Raw genomic sequence first — 24,373 nt, 5'->3', positions numbered from 1 at the left:
TCTTTTACAGTTAATATAAATTTTAGAATTATTATTAGCATTAGTTTTAGGTAACAAGAACGTTTGCTTAAATTAAATATCTTTTTGTGGAGTTTGACGGCCTTTTTCTTATTTTGAATATTTTCAGCACTGTTTTTGCTCAGAAAAGGGTGCGTCGTCTGCTATCGGTATTAGACTTGAGTTGTCGTTAAACACGTGGTGACAATTTGACAAGCTAAACACGTGGTCGTGGTGTTATTTACTATAAAATTTTTGAGACTCAAAATGAAAATAACGCGTCAGAAAAAACTTCAAAGATATCTCGCCTTTTACCGGAATAATTTTAACTTCCGAACGCCGTATCAGATCATTCTTGATGGCACGTTCTGTCAAGCGGCACTTAATTACAAAGTTAATCTTCAGGAGCAAATGCCTAAATACTTTGATTGCGAAGTTAAAATGTGTACCACAACTTGCGTTGTAACGGAAACAGAAAAATTAGGTGAGGCTTTATTGAGAGGTATTTTGAAATCGCCGAATTGGCCATAAAATGAAACCTATAGGGACTTGGCAATTTGGGCTTAACTCCGCCCCCAGCGCCATTATGGTATGTTTTTTAACAGAATGAAAGCTACATAAGCCCCTCCTCCTGGTATGTTTTTTAGCACTAGTGGAAGGTAGCCTGACGTTGCATGACGTAGTACTGCCAAGTCCCTAAGAGTGCTGTCAGAAGCGCGGGTGTGACGTCACCCATGCTGTTTTCCCATAAAGAAAAAACGGTAACTGTCATGGCCGCCCATTGCTAAAGGCAGACTCGTGACGTTTAACCTTGGATCTGACGTCACAACTGACACTCTATAGAGCTATTTCAATTTGGGGGGAAAGGAGAGATTTTGAGGCGTGGTTTCGCTAGTCCCCGCCTAGGCGCCATGTTGTGCGGGAAATTTAGCATATAGTTCTTCAGCGGCCCGCACAGAGGGAGGGTGAAAACCGGCTCCGTTTATTGGCAGGCCCAACTGTGACGTTTCCCCCTTCAACTGATATAGCTCTATTGTTTATAATTAAAGGTACCCTGTTATATGGCGCTATGGTGATCGTAAAACAATACCCCGTTCGCAAATGCGGCCACGAAAGTAAGCCAGTCTCCGGAAGCCAGTGTTTAAAAGATATGATCAAAAATGGCAACTCAGATCATTACATCATAGCCACTCAAGATAGAGAATTGGCCAATATTGTACGTAACAGTCCAGGCGTTCCTTTGCTTTATATGAACTTCAACGCTATTATAATGGAAAAACCGTCGGACACAAGCGCCATAGTAGCGGAAAATATTGCGGACGAAAAATCAAAGCCTTCCGAATACCAAATGACGACTTTGAAGGAATTGAAGAAAGAAATCCTTGGAGAAGAAGATGAGCCCAAAAAGAAAAAGAAAAGGAAGAACAAAGGAGCCAATCCACTTTCTTGTAAAAAGAGTCAAAAGAAGAAAAATAAACTTGATAAACAGCATAATAATCCTGAAAAGAAAAAGAGGAAAAGACATCGGAGAGTAAAAATAGCCAAGCACATTAAAGAAGCTTTGCAAGCATAATTTATTTAAGCTTAAGAGACTTTTGTAAAAATTCCTAAACTTTCTAATAAAAATTGGATATTTTAAATTCTTTAGTTGGATTATTTTTTGTTCAATCCTCAAAGGGACTAGCTGATAAGCTTGAATGAAACGACAGTGAAATAAAAAACCCTTTAACTACACATACCTAGTTTAGCATAAGGAAGTATTTTCGTTCATTCAATGACTCTGAGCTATTACAGTTAAAGGCAGGGACTAAGATAAGCGGGCTTTAATATCTTTCGGCATATTTGTATCATCTTTCTATTGAGTCTTTTTCAGTTGACGAATATAATTGATTATTTTTACTACTTGGTTAGATCAAGAAGTGATATCTAGTTTATTAGGGAGAATGTGTAAGATGCCTTTGTATTCGCGCGCCATAGTCCCAGTCCCCCTTTCAAAATACAAGGGGGGACGTAAAAGGAGGCCGGGCTATTTCGCCTCTCCTCAGTCGGAAAATATGACTGTAACTTTCGTCACTCGCGTCGTCGCGCTGACGTGAGTTTTCAAGAACCAATGAGATGCTGGTTGTAATTTAGAGACGGGGATTGACTCCGAACCTACGTTTGTACTGGAGATAAAGCTGGAAATCTGGCGAATTTATACCTTCTCTCTGAGATACTAGATATAACTTCTTGGTTAGATATAAGAGGATACACGCCTTCCTCTAAATGTAATGACAACCAAATATTGACTTTAGCGTCGATTGGCTTTCACGTGTAGGTTCACTGACGCGTTGATGATAACGATAAAAATAAACCTGTCTAGAAGGACTACTTTATGTATTTCGGGAATCAAACCATTCATAAGGACACAAAGAACGTAATATAAATAAGTATGTTTATGGCGGTTTGTTTCTGATTTAAACACGCTTTCCGCCAAGAGACTTCCTGGTGAGATACAGTAGAGCTATTTCAGGTCTTATGTGTACGTCACCCATACTATCATGTACATGTATAAATAGTACGTATTATTTCTATTACGGAATATTTATACATATCCATGATGCTATTGGGGTTGAAAATCTTAAATACTAAACGTCAGGCTTTGCTTAGCCAATCAGGTGAATTCCCCTTAGCCTTTCATTCTATAAAATTAGTGGCTATAGAGTAGTGTTGGTAGAGAGGGGAGTAGACTCTGTATCCCTCCCTCTAGGCGCGCTTTTGTAAGAGTGGATACTGTACGCGCCTGGTAGGGGGATGACACTGAGCTAAGAGATAGAAGAGTATGCCGTTTGCATACGTAGAACTGACATTACTCTATTCTGGTTGAAGGCGGTGATAAGTCCCATACTTATTCTTATTGCGTTACTTTTGAAGACCAAAATATCAATGAATGGCCGTTCGGTCTATGTTTTTCGAAACGTGTTTTCTTTACGCATGGAGATAGGGTTCAATGTATTAGTACCATTTGAAAAAGGATAATTTGGGCTATCAAACCCCTCAAGATATTTTTCCTAACCAAGAAGTCCTGACTGACTGATTATCAACTCTAAGCCCAAACCACTTTACCTAGAAAGCTGAAGTTTTGAAAGGACGTAACTCTTAATTAGTAGGCACGCACAAAGAAACTAGGATTTTCCAATCCGCGGCCATCTTGAAACATAGCTACCAGAAATGTTAAAACCTGTATGTAATAATGCCCGCGAGTTCCAAACCGTTTACACTAATATTTAGTACACTGGTTCCCTACATCCTACGGACGGGATTTATGACTTTTGGGGTTCAATTTACGGCCATATTTTAAAATGGCGACCTGAAAAGTAATAAAAATGTTCCGACGGGCTGACGGGGAACGCCCGGTGCCTTTGCTGCTAATATCTAATAATCTTCCAGAGCCACGATTATAGACCACTTCGACGCAACTAGATTTAACGAAGAGGGAAAGACACGGTGGTAAAACTTTGCCTTCCATCTCGCTTTTTGGCGGCTTCTCTGTAGGCTTGGGGGATCATGAGAGTGCGCAAAGACGGCAAGGGATCAACCCCTTAGTATGTCGCGATACTGAGGGTTGTCCACCCCCTTTCCATATATCGAAAAGGTTTATTTTCAAATTTGGTGAAATGTAGTTTCTGTGTTTTTTCAAGGTCATTTTCCCGACCCCAATTGTGGCGTGACAAACTATATTTATAACCACCAGAAGAATGGTAATTCTTTTTTATTCCGTTTCCATTTCATACATACTTCTAGGACAGGTTGGGCTAACAAATCATTAAGGTGATGTAGATATATCAGAGTTAAGTAATACCATAGGTAATGGTAATAAGTTATTAATTTGAAAACTGTCAGTTATAGTTGCGGTACGCCGCGTTGAATGAAATTCAGTATGGATATACCTTGGCAGTGTAAAGTCTTTTAAGAGCTAAAATATGCATATATTCCTTTTTCCCCGAATAGGTACAAATTGCCTAGCCTGAATAAGACGAGAGGGAACACGAGATCCGGAAGCACGTGTCGTCTGACTTTGTTTGATCAAAACTGTTCCGATTTGGTTTTCGCTCTCGTGCCCCTGAGGTGGAATAAAGAGAGGGAGAGAGAGAAAGATAGGAAGATGCTAGCGAAAGAGAGAGAGAAACAGAAAGATAGGAAGATGCTAGCGAAAGAGAGAGAGAAACAGACAGTCCGAAGCAAAAGTATAAATTCCGTAGGAGTTTCAAAGCGAGCTACGTTAAAGCTAGTAATCCTTGTTTCTAATTCAAATTACGTATACTCCTACGCGAGTATATTTAACCTGGAATTTAATCATAGACTTTAGAGAATGGACTGGAATACTGGATTTACGAGAGAGCATTTCTATTTGTCCGTCGGTTAATGGCGGACGATTATTTTTATTGCATCGTGAAGGATATAATTTATACTATGCAAGTTCATATGTTATGTTCCTTAAGATTGTCACTGGTTACTGAGAGCTTGTCATGAAGTGACGTAGGTCATTGATTCTCTTAAAGCGACGCCTGGTGAGGCGCTGTCAAAGGCTGAGTACAGACTAAATAGGAAGATGGACTGCAAAATTAACCGAGTGTAGTCAATTCTCGCCTGTCGTTCTCGAACTAGCTCTCAGTAAGTCGCTAGCATTACGAAGTATAGGTAGTGTCATACTTATGGAACATAACTTATAAACTTATGCTAAAGTAAATATTGGTTACGTTATAAGTTTATAAGATACTAGATAATTTTGGTTTCTTTTCGGACCGCCATTTTAAAAGATGGCGGCATGTTCTACACTAAAAGCCATAAATCCCCTCTATAGGATATAGCAGGAATACATACAGCTAACTGGAATATAGTGGTATACCGGCATTTTCTCAACGTATCTAGGCGGATTATGTAGAACGAGCTAGGCTAATCATTATCTATAAGGAATTTTACCTCGCGAATACTCTATCTTGTTGCGCCTTGCTGCCAACCAATGAAATCACATTTACAAAGACGTCAGAATTATGAGGCGTACTCAAGCCCGGCCCACAAAACCCACATAGGAATTAACGTTGGAGTTATAGCAATATAATGATTTCTATTAGCTGTCTGTATTTCTGAATATAGATATCAATTAGTTAAATATTAATGAAAATAGTTGAAAAGTACGGACGTTATTCCGTAACGAAGGTATTTTTACATTTCTAACCTCCATTTTTCAAGATGGTCGAGGATTCACAATATCATTCTTAGGGGTATCTATAACTTCTTAGGTTAACCGGTTTAGACTGGCCGTTCATTATCAGTCAATCAGAAAAAAATATAGACGTTCACAACCAGCACTTTTTTCATGAACAAGGGACCAAAAATATTGTATATACGTAAATTTTGGAGGAAAATAGAGTCTAGTGTTTGACCACCTTGTTTTCTTGGACCAACAACCTGTATGAGAATCCAAAGACGTTATATATATGGCTTCAAATAAAGGACATTGGTGGACTGGCAACGTTGAAGCCCTATTTAACGTCTTTCGATCCACATACCGGAAATTCCGTCTGAGCAAGCAGACGATCTGGGTGGTTTCCAGTCCCTTCTTATTTTATGATGCTAGTTTTGAATTTTTAAAGAGACAACAAACGAAACTGCAATACGCTACAACTTTACGTTACTCGCCAAGTGGGAATTTCCTCCTACTCCTCATTCATTCAAAAAATTGAAGCATTTCTTTTTTTAGTATGATCACAACTATACTTAGGCCTATGAACGATTCGTATTTTAGGAAATTAATTATTTAAGTATTTAATTAATTAGGTTATTAATTTAATCTTATAATTATACGATATGGTAATATAATATACATTTATTTGTAAACGAAACGATTTATTTTACTCGGTTGGAAGCCAAAGTTTTTATTCGTATCACCATTACGAGTTTAATCTATTTTTGAAATACATAATGTTCGGCTTTTTTAAGATATCTACCCACGCTGTAATTACACTGCGAAATTCTTAGGAAAATTCTAATAGGTTTTCTTTAAACTCTAATAATAAAATTTGTTGGTTTTTGATCTCTGAGTCGCAGGGGTTAGCGACCTGCCACACACGTGATTCAATGTTTGCTTATTTATTTATTTGGTCTTTACAGTTTCATCCAATTTGGTCACGTGAGGTGTAAATGGAACCCTTCTCTTCTCAAGGATTTTAGGTGATTCACGTTTTTGGTTTTTGACTTTCGGATCAGAGTAAACAAACCTATTATAAAACCCTATTTTCTATTAAAAACAAACAAATATTCCATCGTTTTCTTTGGCGTTCATGATGAACTTCTATATTTAATGAAGCAATGCCGACTCAATTTATAAGCTTTATTTATTCACACAAGTGTTGGCGAAACATTCGTCGTAAAGGACAGATATCATTTTTTTTTTATTTAAAATCGATTTAGGCTAGAACATCTACATGATTAAGAAAATGTTTCCAATTATTTTATATAAATTTGCTAGGTTTAAAAAGTTAGAGTTAATTGTCGTGTTTTATCATAGCCCACTCGATCAAGCAAGTTGCTCGCGCTATAGCTATATCGCGAGCAGCTTGCGTAGTTGCGTCGTGTTGCGCGTGATCGAGTGGGCTATGATTTTACATTAGTAACCTCTAACCAATTACAGCAGGGAGTTCTTTCAGAAAAAAAAACCGCGCGCCCTCTGCTGAAAGGTCACGTGGTGTTGCGCTCGCTAGTTGGTTAAAGCTCACGTGGTGTTGAGGTCACTAAATGGTTAAAGGTCATCATGTTGGTTTTCTTTTAAAAAAAGTTTTTTAAAGGGCTGAGAAATCGTGTAGTCGTGTCGCGAGAATATTTTTTACGGTAAAAACCACGTGGAGTCCAGTCGACTGCAACTTCTGCAAGGCCTAACGGTTACCGATTGTGAGAGATAGTGAAATCTTTACAGTATTTTTCAAACCCGTTCGTTAAATTTAAAAGTGAGTGTGATAATACAGGATATCCCTCAGTAACAATACTAAAGGTTAACGTTCATGTCGGAAAACTATGAAGGTCAAGTAAATGGTGCTCCAACGTGGTAACTGGTAAGAGAATTTTTTTTTTTTCAGTTCGATCAAGTAGTTTTTAAAGTAATGTCTTACTAATAATATCACTGCTGAAAGTCATATTTATTTTTGTTCACAATCATACAATCAAAGCAAATGATTCATTAAAATCTGAGAAAACATTATTTTTCAAACATACGTATTTTATACCCGGCCCCTAGACATTTAGCCTACGTTAATTTATGGAAGACCCCTGCTCCAACGGTAGTAAAAAGCGCCATTTAGTACACATACACGGTGAAAATATTCCTCTAGGAAGTAGGAAGCTGTATATATCCCCGTTTACAAAATGACCTTGAAGGAGAGAGGGATGGAGTGGTAGTCCCCATACCTTTATCGGTGCCTCTGTCCCACACCTACGGGCTACGGCACCGAAGTCCTCTCAGCATCCTTAGCGTTTAGGTATACTTACAGTACGGAATCGTAAAGGACGCCATCCTCTGTCGTAAAAATAGAAGTTTGTTCTCATACAAATACAATGGCGCTACACGGCAGCCCTTAAAAGGTAGGAGCAAGGAAGATGGAGATAGGGAAGTTTAGTCAGTATAGGAATCTCTCTCAATAAATGTAGCAGGTCACATGACTTATATTCGGCGTTAGTTTGAACTGCGCAGGAAACCGGTAGTGCCGCCTATCCTCAGCACGATGCGCGAGAAAAGTACGGCGCATGCCCACATGCACATCCACGCCGAAAACGGGATTTTTGGGCGACCGGAGTTATAGTGTTACACGAAACTTCCCCATCTACATCTTCCTTGGTAGGAGCAGGGGCGTGCGCGTGGTACACTGGAATGGTTTCGGTGCCACAGATCGCCCATCATCATTACCACTCCATCTTTCATCATTTCTCCCAGAATTGACATGCACGGGCCTAGACAATATTTCGTGGGCTTTACGCAAGAATTAGGTCTAAAAGGTCAATTTTTTTTTTTTTGAATTGATATTTAATTATTATTTTCGTGCTGAGCCGATTGCATGTACAAATGAGTTGTCATTACTTATTAATTAATTTCAACATACGCTATTTCGACTGCTTGTAACTGGTCCGATATGAGATTTCGATTGAGATGCTATCCTTGAATAAGTTTGGTACAAAAGCGTTGAAAGAATGTGGGTAGGGCGCACTTTTTGTATTGCATTTCATCTCTTCATAGAGAGCTGTTTCTGACGTAACGAATAAGCCTTCCGGCCTCAGTATAATTACGAAATGGCTGTTTATAGAAAGACGTGCCCAAGTTTTATTGGGCTAAGAATATTGCTTTTCTTATTGGACGGACATAGATTAAGTTACGTTGCAAGTTTCTTCTGAGGATTTTTTTTTGGCTTCGAACGTGCACTCGTCGCTTTACCTTTGTCATATCTTGGAGGAAGGAAGTTTGATATACTGAAGTGGCTTAGTTAGGGGCCATTCGTGGCTGTTCAAAAATCCCAGCATGCTTTTCAAGGTTGGGAATCATTGAGTGCAGCAACCCCTCGGTGGAAATATTTTACTAGCTAATAGTCATGTGTAAATTGTAGCTCTTTTGCTATAACCAGGTGGCACCTAAAACCGGGGTACTATGAGTAAATTTTACGGCCAATGCATGAGAAGAGCCCATCTCGTGTTAGCACTATATAGTTTACCACTCCAGTATAAACATCCCTCTTCCAAGGTCAGATAGATACAATCTTGGATGGTGCACCGTAAACTTGGCAATCACCATTGTTAATGGCTTGCGTTATTTTTCCTTTAATTTTTGCCGAAAGCGGAAGCGCATTAATAGAATAATGTTCAAGTAGTTTTTCTTTAGTGCCTGTAAACTGAAGGTGATATAGTGAAACATACAATTTAAAATTTTCCATGTATAGTAGCAGAACCTTGATACACTCCATAAGGTATGGGTTTACCGTTGTGGTATGGGCATTGTACATGCTCGGCGGAGTGATGTTGGTGGGAAATAATCGTTTACCAGAGTACCTTACTATTCAGGAGAGGCGCTGCAAGTGCTGCCGCGTAGTGTCATTTTTTTGAAGCTATTTTCCCACTTTGAGAACTAGCTTCTATTTTTGAGCTGAATCGTACGACTCAACCGAAACTCCGAGAGTGCAAGGAGGACTTCTTTGCCGTTGATGGTGGTATTAATATAAAGGCCCATTAGGACTAGACTACAATCTTACGTTGACGTCGGTTCGTTCATACCCCTGTTCAGATGTGAAAGCAGACGACTTAAAATGAGACTCAAATATGGTGATTTTGGAAACAAAACTTTTGAATAATAAAATGGCCGAATCCGAAATTACAAATACCGCTAAAGGCGCGCCAAGAACTCTTAACCTTTTCATGTATCGTCTGCTGGCTATAGAAAAGGCACTAACGAGGCCATCTCGACACTGTACGACGAAACTAAACATTTTCAAACTACTAAACCCGAGAAATATTTTACTTAGTCGTTAGTGCGTGTAAACAGTCTAATTAAACGACTGTTTGTTTGAACGGCCCTTAAGGCGGTACCGAGGGGCAACGTTATACGTAGAGTCATTTTCTATTCAGGGTTCATGCTAAATTTAAATGACTGCTGCGTCAACTTTTAAAAGTTTGCTCTTCCAAACCACAACAGAATAGAGGCATGACCTACAGTGATTTTGCTTCCATATCGATGTGGAGATAGTAGTAGGCAATCATGGTTTCTGTTTTCGACAAAATCACTGCCAGGCAGGGTTGCCACGGGTCAGAGAAAACCTGGAAAAGTCAGGAATTTTAAAAAGGGGCCGAAAAGGTCAGGGAATTTAAAAATGGGCCGAAAAGGTCAGGGAAAAGTCAGGGAATTTTAAAAGTTTCAGCAAAGTCAGGGAATTTGATTTTAGTGGGTAAAATTTCTGGGGATATGTCTTTATTGAAAAAGTAATGAAAGTTTCTCCTCATCCTCTCTTAACACAGAAAACTTTAGAGCAATCCTTAAAAATGTTTAGAACTGTTTTTGTAAAGTAAATGAGCTCTAAAAAATCTCTTAGAATGTTATTTATAGTTAAAATGTTTCTTAATCATTTTGGTGCAACAAATACATCGGAAAACGTAATGTAGATAGTTTATTTAGTTATAAGAACTTAAAACGTGCTGTAAACATTTACAGTTTCAGCCTAAAAAGGTCAGGGAAAACCTGGAAAAGTCAGGAGATTCGGTTCTGAAAATTTCGTGGCAACCCTGCCAGGAGACACCCCACTACCCCTTTTTATAAAGGATGCGACCTAGACTTTAGTTGCAGATATTATATTAACTCGCACTTATGTGTCGTATTATAGGCTTATGATAATAGGAAACCACTAGATTATTGATTCTAAAGCTTAATTATCATGTGTTCGACACAGATGTCGTAGCGATCCGTTGATATTATTGCTAGACTGAAAACTGCAGAGTTCGATACAAAGTTCGGATACTGAATAAGTTTAGTTCAGAACATTTTACGCGCATGCTTAATGCCATATTGATAGGAGGCCCAAGAGGAAATAGTATCTAAACTTGTTGAGAGAAATCGGAGCGGATAGCGTAGCACCATCCGGAAGAGGCTGAGAGATCTGATCTCATTCGAGTTTTCAACTCACGCTTGTTCAGTAGTGTTACCGGATCTCTTACCGCTCGGTCGAAGCTTAGGTCCTCGGGTGATAGAAACAGTTCTTTACCCTTTGAAGACGCGCTTTCTTCATTTACTTTTTTACGAAATTGAAGAGTTTATGGTGAATTCTTAATTATCGAGCAACGATATCTTTGAAACTAACTTTAACTTTGGACGTGTTTGTTTATTTTATAACTTTTGATTTTCTTCACATCAAAGTTTTGAAATAGCTTTCTACTTAAAGTAAGTTTGTTCATCCCGATGTTTATTTTGTGTCTATGTTAGTATTGTCTATTTTACAAGTTCATTAGTAGCTCATATTACGTGATAGTTATCGGTCCTTCATTATCAATCAGAGGTATAGTTGTTGAACCTTTTTGCGACACTAACGAAGACTTAAGCTATTATTTTGCTGCGAATTAAAAACCGGGTCAATACAGTGTTTTTAAAATTTTTTGTCGCACCTCATGCATTTATAAAGATAAGGTATCTTTACGTGTGGTGTTTTAATTTATAATTTTGAGAGAACTTAATTATTTGGCTTGTCCCTTTACGACCAAATTTTTTGTTAAAAATTTGCCTTTATAGTCTTTGTTAAACAAGGTCACTAGAAACACCTAAAATAATTATTTGTAAGCCAATAATGACTTTAAACTATCATCCACTTGGCATGGACGTTTTTTAGTAACATAACATGTAAATTTTGACTATGAACCCTATTTATGATTTATCGACTTAAATTTTAAATAAAACAGTATTGGAAACACTTTATTAGTAATGGATGCGATTTGAGCCGATTTCTAGGGAAAAGCGCTTATCTATACAGGGTGTTTCTGATAAGTCTGCCATAACTAAAGTGTTATGTTCTTTGAGCGATTTTGAGTCGAAAACGTAACTGCTATCTCCATTTTGATGTCCCGAGCAGCTGTTTTCGAGTTATGAATTGAGTGTTTTAGGGATGACCCCTTAATTAAATTAGAGATCATTGTCTTTCAGTTTCTTAATTAAATTTAAGGGGTCATTCGTAAAATACTTCAGCCAATCTTAACTCGAAAACAGTGGCCCGGACGGCTAAATGCCGTAGAAATTACATTTTCGACTCAAAATCGATCAAAGTACATCCCCTAATTTTTTGTGGCAGACTTATTAGAAACACCCTGGGCAAATAAAATGCCTAACATTAGTAGATATAATAAAACTTAATCGTAATATTTGAATTTTCAAGATAATTCAATAGTCCAAATCCATAAATACAGCAGACATTTACAATTGTAAAATAGCATTAAGACATTTCAACTTAAGCATTCGGCTTAAAATAATCCTATAAGAATTCATGGATGCTCTCAAATATTATTTGCAAACGAAATTGAAAGGTATGGGATGCTCTTATTTTAGATAAATGTATAAGTTCGGAGATTTCTAGAATTTATACCATCATGAATAAAGCTCTAGTTTTACGAAGTCTCTTAAAAAAAGAAACTTCCTTCAAAAGAATATATTTATCAGCTTAGCAACGAAGTATAGCTAAGGATCAAATTTTAAAAACTCATTCCTCGGACTATTTTTTTTTCGCTACCAGTCTTTAAAATCTTGTATAACTACGCCTAGTTCTGGTTTCGGTGTGATTAACAACTGTTACCAACTAACTCTCTAAGGCAAATATTTAGATTCTTCTAAGACTTCTTTAAAGATACTGTTCGATAAGAAGTTCATAATTTTCTTTTAAGGATGTTGTGAACAGGATCTGACGTCAGTGTTAGTATTTTCAGTAGTCTAGAAAATTGTGATATCATTATAACGTCAGTTTTGGTTACTCGGAGTTCAATTGAAACTTACGTTACTCTAGAATATTCTAATGTCAACTTTTCATACCCTAATATCATCTAGCGTCAGTTTTTCTTACCCTAATATCAACTAGCGTCGGTTTTTCTTACCCTAATATCATCCAGCGTCAGTTTTTCTTGCCCTAATGTCATCTAGCGTCGGTTTTTTCTTACCCTAATATCAACTAGCGTCGGTTTTTTTCTTACCCTAATATCAACTAGCGTCGGTTTTTTTCTTACCCTAATATCAACTAGCGTCGGTTTTTTTCTTACCCTAATATCATCTAGAGTCGGTTTTTTTCTTACCCTAATATCATCTAGCGTCGGTTTTTTTCTTACCCTAATATCATCTAGCGTCGGTTTTTTTCTTACCCTAATATCATCTAGCGTCGGTTTTTTTCTTACCCTAATATCATCTAGCGTCGGTTTTTTTCTTACCCTAATATCATCTAGCGTCGGTTTTTTTCTTACCCTAATATCATCTAGCGTCGGTTTTTTTCTTACCCTAATATCAACTAGCGTCGGTTTTTTTCTTACCCTAATATCATCTAGCGTCGGTTTTTTTCTTACCCTAATATCATCTAGCGTCGGTTTTTTTCTTACCCTAATATCATCTAGCGTCGGTTTTTTTCTTACCCTAATATCATCTAGCGTCGGTTTTTTTCTTACCCTAATATCATCTAGCGTCGGTTTTTTTCTTACCCTAATATCATCTAGCGTCGGTTTTTTCTTACCCTAATATCATCTAGCGTCGGTTTTTTTCTTACCCTAATATCATCTAGCGTCGGTTTTTTTCTTACCCTAATATCATCTAGCGTCGGTTTTTTTCTTACCCTAATATCATCTAGCGTCGGTTTTTTCTTACCCTAATATCATCTAGCGTCGGTTTTTTTCTTACCCTAATATCATCTAGCGTCGGTTTTTTTCTTACCCTAATATCATCTAGCGTCGGTTTTTTTCTTACCCTTATATCATCTAGCGTCGGTTTTTTTCTTACCCTAATATCATCTAGCGTCGGTTTTTTTCTTACCCTAATATCATCTAGCGTTTTTTTTTTCTTACCCTAATATCATCTAGCGTCGGTTTTTTTCTTACCCTAATATCATCTAGCGTCGGTTTTTTTCTTACCCTAATATCATCTAGCGTCGGTTTTTTTCTTACTCTAATATCATCTAGCGTCGGTTTTTTTCTTACCCTAATATCATCTAGCGTCGGTTTTTTTCTTACCCTAATATCATCTAGCGTCGGTTTTTTTCTTACCCTAATATCATCTAGCGTCGGTTTTTTTCCTACCCTAATATCATCTAGCGTCGGTTTTTTTCCTACCCTAATATCATCTAGCGTCGGTTTTTTTCCTACCCTAATATCATCTAGCGTCGGTTTTTTTCCTACCCTAATATCATCTAGCGTCGGTTTTTTTCCTACCCTAATATCATCTAGCGTCGGTTTTTTTCTTACCCTAATATCATCTAGCGTCGGTTTTTTTCTTACCCTAATATCATCTAGCGTCGGTTTTTTTCTTACCCTAATATCATCTAGCGTCGGTTTTTGTAATTATATAATCTTATAACGACAATTTTTGTTGCCATCAGTTTTTGTCACTCTAGATCCTCTAATGCCAATTTTTGTCACTCTAGAATCCTCTAAAGTCACTTTTTGTAAGTCTAGAAGTCTCTAACGTAAGTTTTTGTCAGTCTAGAAGCCTCTTAAGTTCAGTCTTTGCGACTATCGTAAATTTTTGTTGCTCTAAAATCCTCTGTCGTCAGTTTTTGTGGCTTTGGAATGAATCTTCTAACGTCATTTTTAGTCACTCCTGAATTTACTTACGTCAATTTTTCAGAGTCCTTGATTTTAAATCACTTTGATAACGAAATATTATACACCTCTAATTAAATTTAAATTTCATACGGGTATCTTTACTTTGATATGTTGATTGATAAATGCAGGCGGGAAAGTACAGTCGAAAATATTTGGATTCTATCGGGAGACTTAATTTAATTTAGTCTGGGTATGAATACATTATGTTTAATTTAATTTCGATTTAATTATTTACTCGGTTTGATTTAGTAAATTAAGCGGTCGCTTCTGTGGAAGTGTAATTGAAACGAGGGAAAGGATCGATAATGACGAAAAAGCAGAATGTGATAGCGCTGTCGAAGTCGAAAGTAAAAACTTTCAAACTCTTCATAACTCTAATTGGAATCTTGAAATTCTTTCAAAAGTGTTTCAGACAATTTATTATTTGATTTTTGCCGAGACCTAAATTGGTTTTTAAGAAAAATGAGTGTTTATCTCAAAGTTCAGTTTGTTGGGAACTGTAGTATTAAAGGGACAATGAAACGGTCTTAAAACCATTTGAATATGTAATTCAAAATCATTAATAAAACCAGAAGGGAATAATAAGGATGACACTCTGTGTCTTCTTATTACTCAAGTTATGTAACATGATTCTTAACAAGCTCACCCTTTTTGTTTGATCTCGCGCTCATCAAACTAAAGATGGGCATCGTACCGTCGGGTGAATTCTAAATATACTACTACTAAATTTTCGGCAATCAACCCACAAACCTTAATTGTCTTGACGTGGGACAAAAATCCACACGCGCATAGCCCTAATAGAGTAATGATGAGGGGAACTATATATCGCGCGTGTGATTCGGTTTAGTAACCTAGCTCCAAATGAAAATAATGCTGGGAAGAATCATGCTACGATAAACCTACTTTATCGTACACTTCACTCGAAGAGAAGTGTTATACACTTCTGATAAAACCTACCGAAACCTTTCTACGTTAATTTCATATAATTTTAGAAGTTTCAAACATTGACTTATATAAGTCTTTTGAGAGAAACTCAAAGCAAAGGGCACGCGCTTTAAGTCACGTTATAAGGTGCGCAAGGTGTCGGTCGCTAATTGGTCACTCGCATTTACTTTGTTTTATTATCAAAAAGTTAACAGTCTTGGGCTTAAAAGTCAACTTTTTAAATTTCGAAAAATTATGTAATATTAACGTTTATAAGTTTTTCTTAAATGATTCTGGTGTTATTTTATCCATATAAATCGATTATAAAATGGTTTTTTAAAATAATTTCAGTATCCCTTTAAAGAAAAATTTTGTGGGAAAATTATTATACTTACGATGACCAATAAATCCATTTAATCCAAGTAACAAATTTATCGTCTTTTTTATGTCCTAATCTTTGCAGAAAAAGTGCTAGGGTTAAAAATAAAACTAAATAGAAAGAAGTTGAGCTCGGGGAATTGTTGCGGACATTGCGTGTGGTTCTGTTGTCCGAAATTGACCCCAATACCAAAGATCAAGACTAATCTGGAATAGAAATTGGCGCGCTCAGTACAAAGGCACGAACGGACGTCATTCACCTAGACTCCCGCTACCTTTACTAGAATCATAAGGCAATAATATAGCACCTGATAAGTTAAAATGACTTAATGCAACCATATATACATTTAATTTTAGAAGTAGGAATGGAGAACAGAGTAATCTGGGCGCGCGTCCAAGTCCCGCACCCCCTTCCACGGGACGGGGGTATGAAAGAAGAGGCGGGTCATAGCGATAGAGGTAAAAAGGAATTACGTATTTTTCGCCGTCCCCGTCAGCAACGTCATCAAAACGCAGTTTTAGCTAGCCAATAAGATAATTTAAACTTTTCATTACGTGTTGGAGGGAGGGGCTCTATACTGGGCTATGAGTCGGACTGAAGTAAATAAATCTAAAATTAAATCTATCCCTGATGCAACCCAAACCGCTTTACGGACTGATCTGAAAATTTGCAGGGCCGATACTATTAATGGGTACTAACTAATACGCGGCCATCTTGAAAAATGGTGGGCAAAAATGTAGAAAAATCTTCTTACAGAAGCAACTTACGAGCTTTTCAACCGGTCTCATTAAGATTTAGTATTTTGTAGATGGGGGATATGGGGGTTTTAGTTACAACTTCTTGGAATAAGCATTCCGCCATTTTTTAAAATGACGGCCTGAAAACTAACAAAAACTTACTGAAGGTAACCAACGCCGGATCAATTTCCTACTCAATGAACACCTCCTTTTGAGAATGGTCTATCTTTTTCCCGTTATGCTGACCATTCATTGGAGAACGTATGAAAAAAACAAGAAACAGGCTAGACCAGACCTAGCCAAAACTCGCTGTTATCTTTTAGTTTTATGATCTCAACTTGGGAATGTATGGACAAATATTTTTCTTTCATCATTGTATTATTACCCGGTGCCTTAGCTATTCCAAGTCCTATATTTGTCTTATATTTCGCAAGATATTTTATTATAAACCAATATCTTGTACAAGTTTGAAATTTTTCGTAAAATATTGAGCAAGTTTTTACGTATAATCTACCATAATATATTGCGGAACAAAGAAGCCAAAATAGAGATTATGGTTTTTTTTTTGAGCTGCTCGGTAGATAAATTACTTAAAGCCCCCAAAAAAATCCCAGAAATCTTTCAGTAAACAATATTTTCCCTTACCATTGCTCCTTTTTCCCCATAACCGATAATCCACCCACTTAATCCCATGTTATCCGAATTTATTTTATACTCTCACGAATATTCAATTTCTACTTTCCCTTTTTTTGGTTATTTTGGAAGTCAAAATCAAGTCGATAAGAAGGGGATAATAGAAGGATGACACTCTGTATCATCTTAATACTTTAGTTATGTAACATGATTCTTCCTAGGCTCACACTTTTTGTTTCCTCTAATATTCATCAAACTTCACATGGGCATCGCACCGTGCTAGAGTGAATTCTGTAACTGTTTGGTACTAAATACTCGGCAATAAACCCACAAACCTCCTCTTGACGTGGTACAATAATCCACAAGCGCTAATAGAGAAATGATGAACGAACTATATATCGCGTATGTGATAACCTTGCTCCAAAATTTGTGATGTTGGGAAGAATAATGTTAAAATTACCCCGCTTTGTTGTACACTTCTCTCGAAGAGAACTATTATAGACTTCTGATACCAGTTATTAGGATCTGTACTATTTGGGAGATTGAATCAATTCTGATCAGCTGTTTTGTGGTACTTAGTTACAGCTCTCTGAAACCAATCTGGCGAAAATGACGCAAGACCCTCGTTCCAGTTGACCAGGTAGAGATAATATAGTCAATGGGTTACTTAAATAATATGAGAAATGACCTGGGAAATCTTTGTACAGATAATCCAACACCAAATTTGAAGTATTTTACTATATGCATTGGTGGTTTTCACACGAATTTACAGGAATTCGTATAATTTTAGAGTGAATTTACCATAAATATACCTAATTATATATAAAATTATGGTTTAATTTAAAAAGAATTCAAGAGATTTCAGTTTGCAATTCCGTTCAAATGATTCCAGCCCAAATTTCACCAGAATTCCATTCAAAATTTTTCATTCTGAATTTCTGAGGACTTCATGCCCTTTTCCCAACAAAATATTTACCCAGGCTGAATTCATTAGTGATTTAGCCCTCATGACTAATGATAGTCTCACTGATCTTCTCAGTCCAATAAAATATTAAAAACTAATTATCTCGGTCCTTTGATGATTATTAAATGTTGTTTAAGTAACCCTTTAGGGGCTTAAGACGTAAATGGTATGAAACAGTTCTTTGCGAGTTAATCAGTTCTGCTGTTCTCGACAAAAGAACTTAGGTCCGCCCTCGTATATCGCTTATCCTGGAAAGAAGAAGAAGGCTTAACAACTTCTTTTGTTCGTTTTAAGGCAATCGATATCTCCTGGCGGCGATTAGTACCTACAATATTACGCAAGACTTTTCTCAAATTGATTGTGCTTTCTTAGCTCTATCCTCCCTGATATTGCAAAAGATAATTGGTCATTTCATCCATGCACCCCAACTATCTGACGTTAAGATTACAAAATATACCTTATAAATAACTTTTTTAAACAATCTTTTATAATAATGTACTAAATAATAATACAAAGAAGTGATATCTAGTTTATTAGCGAGAAGGTATAAGATGCCTTTGTATTCGCGCGCCATAGTCCCAGTCCCCCTTTCAATATACAAGGGGGGATGTAAAAGGAGGCCAGGCTATTTCGCCTCTCTCCAGTCGGAAATTACATAATTTTCGTCATTCGCGTCGCGCTGACGTGAGTTTTCAAGAACCAATGAGATGCTGGTTGTAATTTAGAGGCGGAATTAACTCCGGACCTACGTTTGGACTGGAGATAAAGCTAGATATGTGGCAAATTTAGTCCTTCTCCCTAATAATTTAGATATCACTTCTTGATAATACCTATTCAGGGAAGATGGTGAGCACTTATTTTGATTTATATCTAATTTCCTGACTCTGCGGTTCTCGAAATCGTTTCTTTAGCTCGATCGCTAACTTTAATTTTGACGCCGAAAGTCTGTGTAAAGGAATATTTCAAGTTGGAATTAATCCGATCAGGATCAAACAATTAGACGTGAAATTTAATGTAAACTACAAATTATGAAATTTTCTCAAGCCTTGGCTAGTGTGTAAGGCTTTACGTCTAGCGACTGGGATACGATAAAATTTAATTTGAGATTTTCCATTCCTACTTTTACAATCAGTTACACTACACAAAACTATTTCAGCTCCTGATTAGAAACTATAATTAAAGAAATAAAATCGAATCCTTAAGGCAAAAATGAATGGTTACGAAATACGGCACGCCTCAAACATTTTACCCCTTTTCAACCAACCCCCTTGCTACTTGTGAAAAGTTTAATAATGTACGCAATATCCCGTTAGGGCATCTTGGCTAATTATACAAGTATATACTAACATGCAAACAACTTTCTAAAATATACAAGACTTTCCAAAAACAGTGGTAGGACAAAGAGTGCAGTGATTTTGAGTCGAAAATGTTTTATGACATTTTGTACTAAGGGCCACTGTTTAAAACTTATGTTTAGAGTGTTTTACTGATGACCCCTTAATTAAATTAGCATTTCTTGAACTCCAATCATAACTTGTAAACTGTAACCCTTAGGGAAAAATTTCATAGAATATTTTCAACATAAAATCGCCCACTGTACTTAGGTTGTACCAGGGATAGATTTAATTTTAGAAGTAGGAATGGAGAACAGAGTAATCTGGGCGCGTGTGAAAGTCTAGGACCCCCTTCCCCTACATGAAAGAATAGGTGGGTCATAGAGACAGAGGTAAAAAGGAATTACGTATTTTTCGCCGTCCCCGTCAGCAACGTCATTTGCTTTTCTGCTTTCCAGATGACTTAAAATTTGGGGAACTGTTACCGTGACAAAAAAAGGTTTAGTTTAATTGCGCTATGTAGTTCGTTTACCTTATTAAATTAAAACTAAAGTAAAATGTCTCGTATAATCCTGAATGGACGGAAGTTTATTCGCTTTTGAACGAGAGTTTAATTCAATTTTATTATAAAGGGGTTTTAGGACGAACTCCGTAGATGCGTTGGAAATATTTTACGGCTCCACTGGATCTATTAAACTGACTCGTAGTCATAAGTAGATGTAATGGAACTTCTAAACCTTTTAAGCGCGTATTAAGCCATGTTCACACTTAAGCTTACTACAAATTACCGCTTTGCATAGGGTATGCGATATACCGCGTAAATAGCGTCGCCAGATACTGCCATGACCGTAACACAAGCTTGGGGCGATTTTTCAAACGCAGCGATTCAAAGCGCGCTAATTTGTTGTAAGCTTTAGAGAGGAAACCGGTTCGAAGCCATTCGAAAAGCCTGCAATGTTAATTGTGAAGAAAACTGATAACCAAGTAACTAATTACAAACGCTGTTTATCTTGAAGGAGAGAGGGGTGGAGTGGTATTAACCATACCTTTAACGGTGCCTCAGTACCTCCACCTACGGCACCGATATCCTCCCAGCGTCCTCAGCGTTTAGGTAGGGTCGTACAGTACGGAATCGTAAAGGACGCCCCCTCTGTATTAAAAATGGAAGCTAGTTCTCATGCAAATACAATGGCGCTACGCGGCAGCACTTAACAATCGTCTACCGAAGGGTAGGAACGTGCGCAAGATACAGTAGGAGAGTTTCAGTGCCGCAGGTTTGCAATCATTAGCACTCCATCTCACCTCATTTCTCCCTGGCTTCCTGAAGTTGCTTCGTGAACAAACTTGAAGCCTGTCTTTTGACCCAGTTTCACTATAGTTACATACAGTGCGCCTCTTTTTAGCGGAGGAATAAACTTAAAATGGGCCAAACAATATTAAGCTAATTAACATAATTTGGAAAAGATAACAATATTTTATGCTAAATCATATCCAATTTAGTAATATTTTGGAAAAGGAGGGAGGCTATTCGTTTGATAATAACCTCTAATAAGCTTGAGAATAGTTTTAAGAATATTACCACATGGGATGAGATTAGTGCTGTGCGAGTACTCGATAAGACTCGATAATCGATTTTCTGAGACTCGAAAAAGTTTCGAGTATCAAACCAAGGCTCGATAAATACTCGAACCTGCTTTTGGAAGGCCTTTAACTCTGAAAATGGGATGTAGTAGCTATAAAAATCTACTAAAAAGTCACACTTATTGGTTAACAGACGCAAGTTAGTGCTCTTTGGGTAGTTTAGATCATAATGCCAGTGTAATGTAGTGTGGTAGAAGCTCCTAGCTGGTTCAATAGTGGACATTAAAGAGGACTACTGTACCACCATGGGTTTAGTGGCGTCTGCTAAATCGAACCTCGTACCCGTACGGGATTGGTTGAATTCTTACAAGCTGAGAGAGGTAAGGGTAAGCTAGGGGTAAGAGGTTCTGGGTTTCAGACGCCACTGAAGCAATGGCGGTACCATTTTTAAGACTAATTAAATGCTAACTATTTTGTAATAAGAGATAATTTATTTATTTTTTTTTAATATTTAATTCCTTTTATATTTAGAAAAAAGCCGTTCTTTTAAGGTATAATGTTATGCTACCTGAACTTTTCCTTTTAGGGAAGTATTAGCAGACGACACTATTGGAAGCGTCCTAAAAGCAGGGCCGGAAATAAGGGAAATTTCTTATAGGACAAGTGTCCAGTGACGCCCCCTTTGACTGGAAAAATTATAGTACATTGTCCACTGGAGTGTGCAAAAATAGTGTCGCATCTTCATAGTCAAACTATCAAAACTTCGGAAAATTTATTGGTCAAAATGTCCAGTGACCCTCTTAGTTTTTAGAAAAATTATGGGACATTTTAAAATTTTATTGGACAATGTCCAGTGTCCTGTACTTATTTCCGGCCCTGCCTAAAAGTGTCTACCGAGGCTGTTGAAATCTGTGCAAACCATTTCTTATTCTTAACTTTTTCCCCCGTAAGTGTGAACATAGCTTTTGAGTAAAGACATCAACTATTGATACTATTTTCCACTATCGTAAACCGGCTGGTTTTTCAAAGCTAATTTAGGCGGTCTGATACAAGCCTATATATTATTTTACGCTTTGAATATGTCAACAGGTAGGAATCTAAAGCGACTGTATACTGAATACTTAATTCCGCAAAGAAAGAGTTTCGAAGAATTATAAAATATTTAGGCAAAGAAGACTTTTAGGCTATTTCAATCCCATGTTATTTCTATAAGCGCCTGTAAAAATGTTTAACCCGCAATACACTCCTATCCAGGGTGAAGCCTCAGACCATGTAACCCATGGACAGGCAACTGAATAGGTAGCTAGGTTTGCTTAGAGCAACCCCTGACACTAGCTAGCGCTGTGGCGGCGGATGTTGGAAGGTTTTCACCAAACCCTAGTAAAATTCACGCTTTTTTTTTTCGAGGAGTAGAGGTCTCCAGTCACCGGTCACCGATATGGGAAGAAAATCTGACTAAATTATAAAAGTTGGTTGAATTTCATTATTTATTTTAGCCTCTCGCTCTCATCAAAGACTCATAAACGATCTATCAAGTTAAAGTTTTTGTAAATATCACTCTGGTATTATTTATAAAGTCAATTTAACATTAAGTCTTGGCTAAAAAATTATCCCAAACCATTACAGACGAATTTTTGTTTACGGGAAATTTGGCGTTAAATTGCGGTCGGTAGACGCGTGAGGGCGCGTGCTACGCATTGCCTTTTGTTAACGCGGGTTAACATGGCTTTGCCTGTCCATGGGTTAGGTGGTCTAAGGTGAAGCAAACCACCAGGGTAATGCTATTAGTAGTATGGGAAAGCGTGTAATGCCTTTTGCTAGAACAAAAACACTAAAAAGTTGCTATGAGAAGTGGAGTAATTTACGTTGCGGTAATTAGAATCTTTTTCTTAATTAACCAAATAACAGTATAGCAGAAAAATATGCCAAACCACGCGCCTATTCGAATAATTCCTTAATTTAGTTTCGGTTCTTTTGCATTTTACAAAAAACACGTTCTTATCTAACAAAATGCTTCCCTTTAAATGAGAGTTCCTGTAAAGGTCAACGTAATTTTGCCAGTTAATGAACCATGTTAGTTTGTGTCCCCCTTTTTTTTACTACCCGAAATAAACGAAACTCCCTAAAAGGTATCTTTCAAGGTATTGTTTTAATTATTATCAACACTCACTGCGATCTTTATATATTCTTTTTTTTTTTAATTCATCCTTGACCTTTTCGATAATTGCTTTTGCCGTCCCTTGATAGTACATTTTAAAATTGAAATTAAGACTAAAGAAAGGCGCTGTCAATAAAGACTTAACTCACTCTCCAAAGTTTGTTACAAAAAGACTTATTTATATAATTTAAATTCTATAAAAAAATAAAACTAAATCTCAACTTAATGGAAAAGTTCAGGTAACATAATATAATACCTTAAAAGAAGGGACTTTTTCTAAATATATAAGGATAAACATTGAAATAAATGGTCTCTCATTACAAAATAAATAGCATTTAATTAGTCTTAAATACGAGGACTGCTGCGCCATCCGCCATTGGCTTAGTGGCGTCTGCTAAACCGAACCTATTACCCCTACCTCCCTCAGCCTGCGAAAATTCAACTAAACCCGTAGGGGTAAGAGATTCGATTTAGCAGACGCCACTAAACCAATGGCGGATGGCGCAGTAGTCCTCGTTTTTAAGACTAATTAAATGCTAATTATTTTGTAATAAGAGATCATTTATTTTCTTATAATATTTTTCCTTTTATGTTTAGAGAAAGTCCGTTCTTTTAAGGTATTATCAAGAAGGGACATCTAGCTTACTAGGGAGAAGGTTGAAGATGCCCAAGTATTCGCGCGCCAAAGTCCCAGTCCCCCTTTCAAAATTCAAGGGGGACGTACAAGGAGGCCGGGCTATTTCGCCTCTCCGCAGTAGTCAGTAATTTTCGTCATTTGCGTCGCGCTGACGTGAGTTTTCAAGAACCATTGAAAAGCTGGTTGTAATTTGGAGGTGGGGATTAACTCCGGTTCTACTTTTTGCTGTGGAGATAAAGCTAGAAATGTGGCGAATTTATATCTTCTCCCTAGTAAACTAGACATCACTTTACTCAGTTTACTCCACCTTGGATAAATAATAGACGCTATAGCTTCTATCATTAGTCCAAGGCTTACAGCGTGCCACTCGCGATGCCGTGACTGTAGCAACAAGGTGACGTCATAACTGTGTCGTTTTCTTTAAGATGCCACCAATAATTATTTAAATCGCAATTAATATCACTAGTCATCAAAGGCTCTATTCCAAAAAATGATTTAATCCAAAATCTAACGATTGATTTGTAATATCCCTTATCTAAGAGAAAATCCACGTGGATTACAAGATAGAACAAAGTATTTATTGGCAATTCATCTTCATTTCTGTCGAGTAAATCGATTGAGTCAAACCTATTCGTTATAGTTCGAAGACAAGGACGCTGACCAGGGGTTTTTTCCACTTCAATCAT

General features: G+C 37.1%; 2 protein-coding genes across 3 annotated transcripts in view; both read left to right on the top strand.

The window, feature by feature from the left end:
• Nucleotides 1-24,373, top strand: part of LOC149717122 (neuropeptide FF receptor 2-like) — a 106,152-nt gene that overhangs the window by 43,938 nt on the left and 37,841 nt on the right. The window contains exon 1 of one of the 2 annotated variants that reach the window (XM_089835669.1): nt 6,833-7,088. The exons of the other annotated variant lie outside the window; for it this stretch is intronic. The gene's annotated coding sequence lies outside the window, so the exon portion shown is untranslated. Of the gene's footprint in view, nt 1-6,832; nt 7,089-24,373 lie in introns of those variants that run through there. 2 annotated transcript variants of the gene reach the window in all.
• Nucleotides 148-1,644, top strand: LOC149717125 (rRNA-processing protein UTP23 homolog). Its single transcript, XM_089835683.1, has 2 exons — nt 148-481; nt 1,047-1,644. The coding sequence occupies exons 1-2, from the start codon at nt 265-267 to the stop codon at nt 1,568-1,570; spliced, it is 741 nt and encodes a 246-aa protein (XP_089691809.1). The 5' UTR covers nt 148-264; the 3' UTR covers nt 1,571-1,644.

Source organism: Phalangium opilio, unplaced genomic scaffold, assembly GCF_054372755.1.
Source record: "Phalangium opilio isolate 3A_F unplaced genomic scaffold, DU_Popi_V2 ptg000003l_1, whole genome shotgun sequence".
NCBI lineage: Eukaryota > Metazoa > Arthropoda > Arachnida > Opiliones > Phalangiidae > Phalangium > Phalangium opilio.
This window is presented reverse-complemented; position numbering and strand designations above follow the sequence as displayed.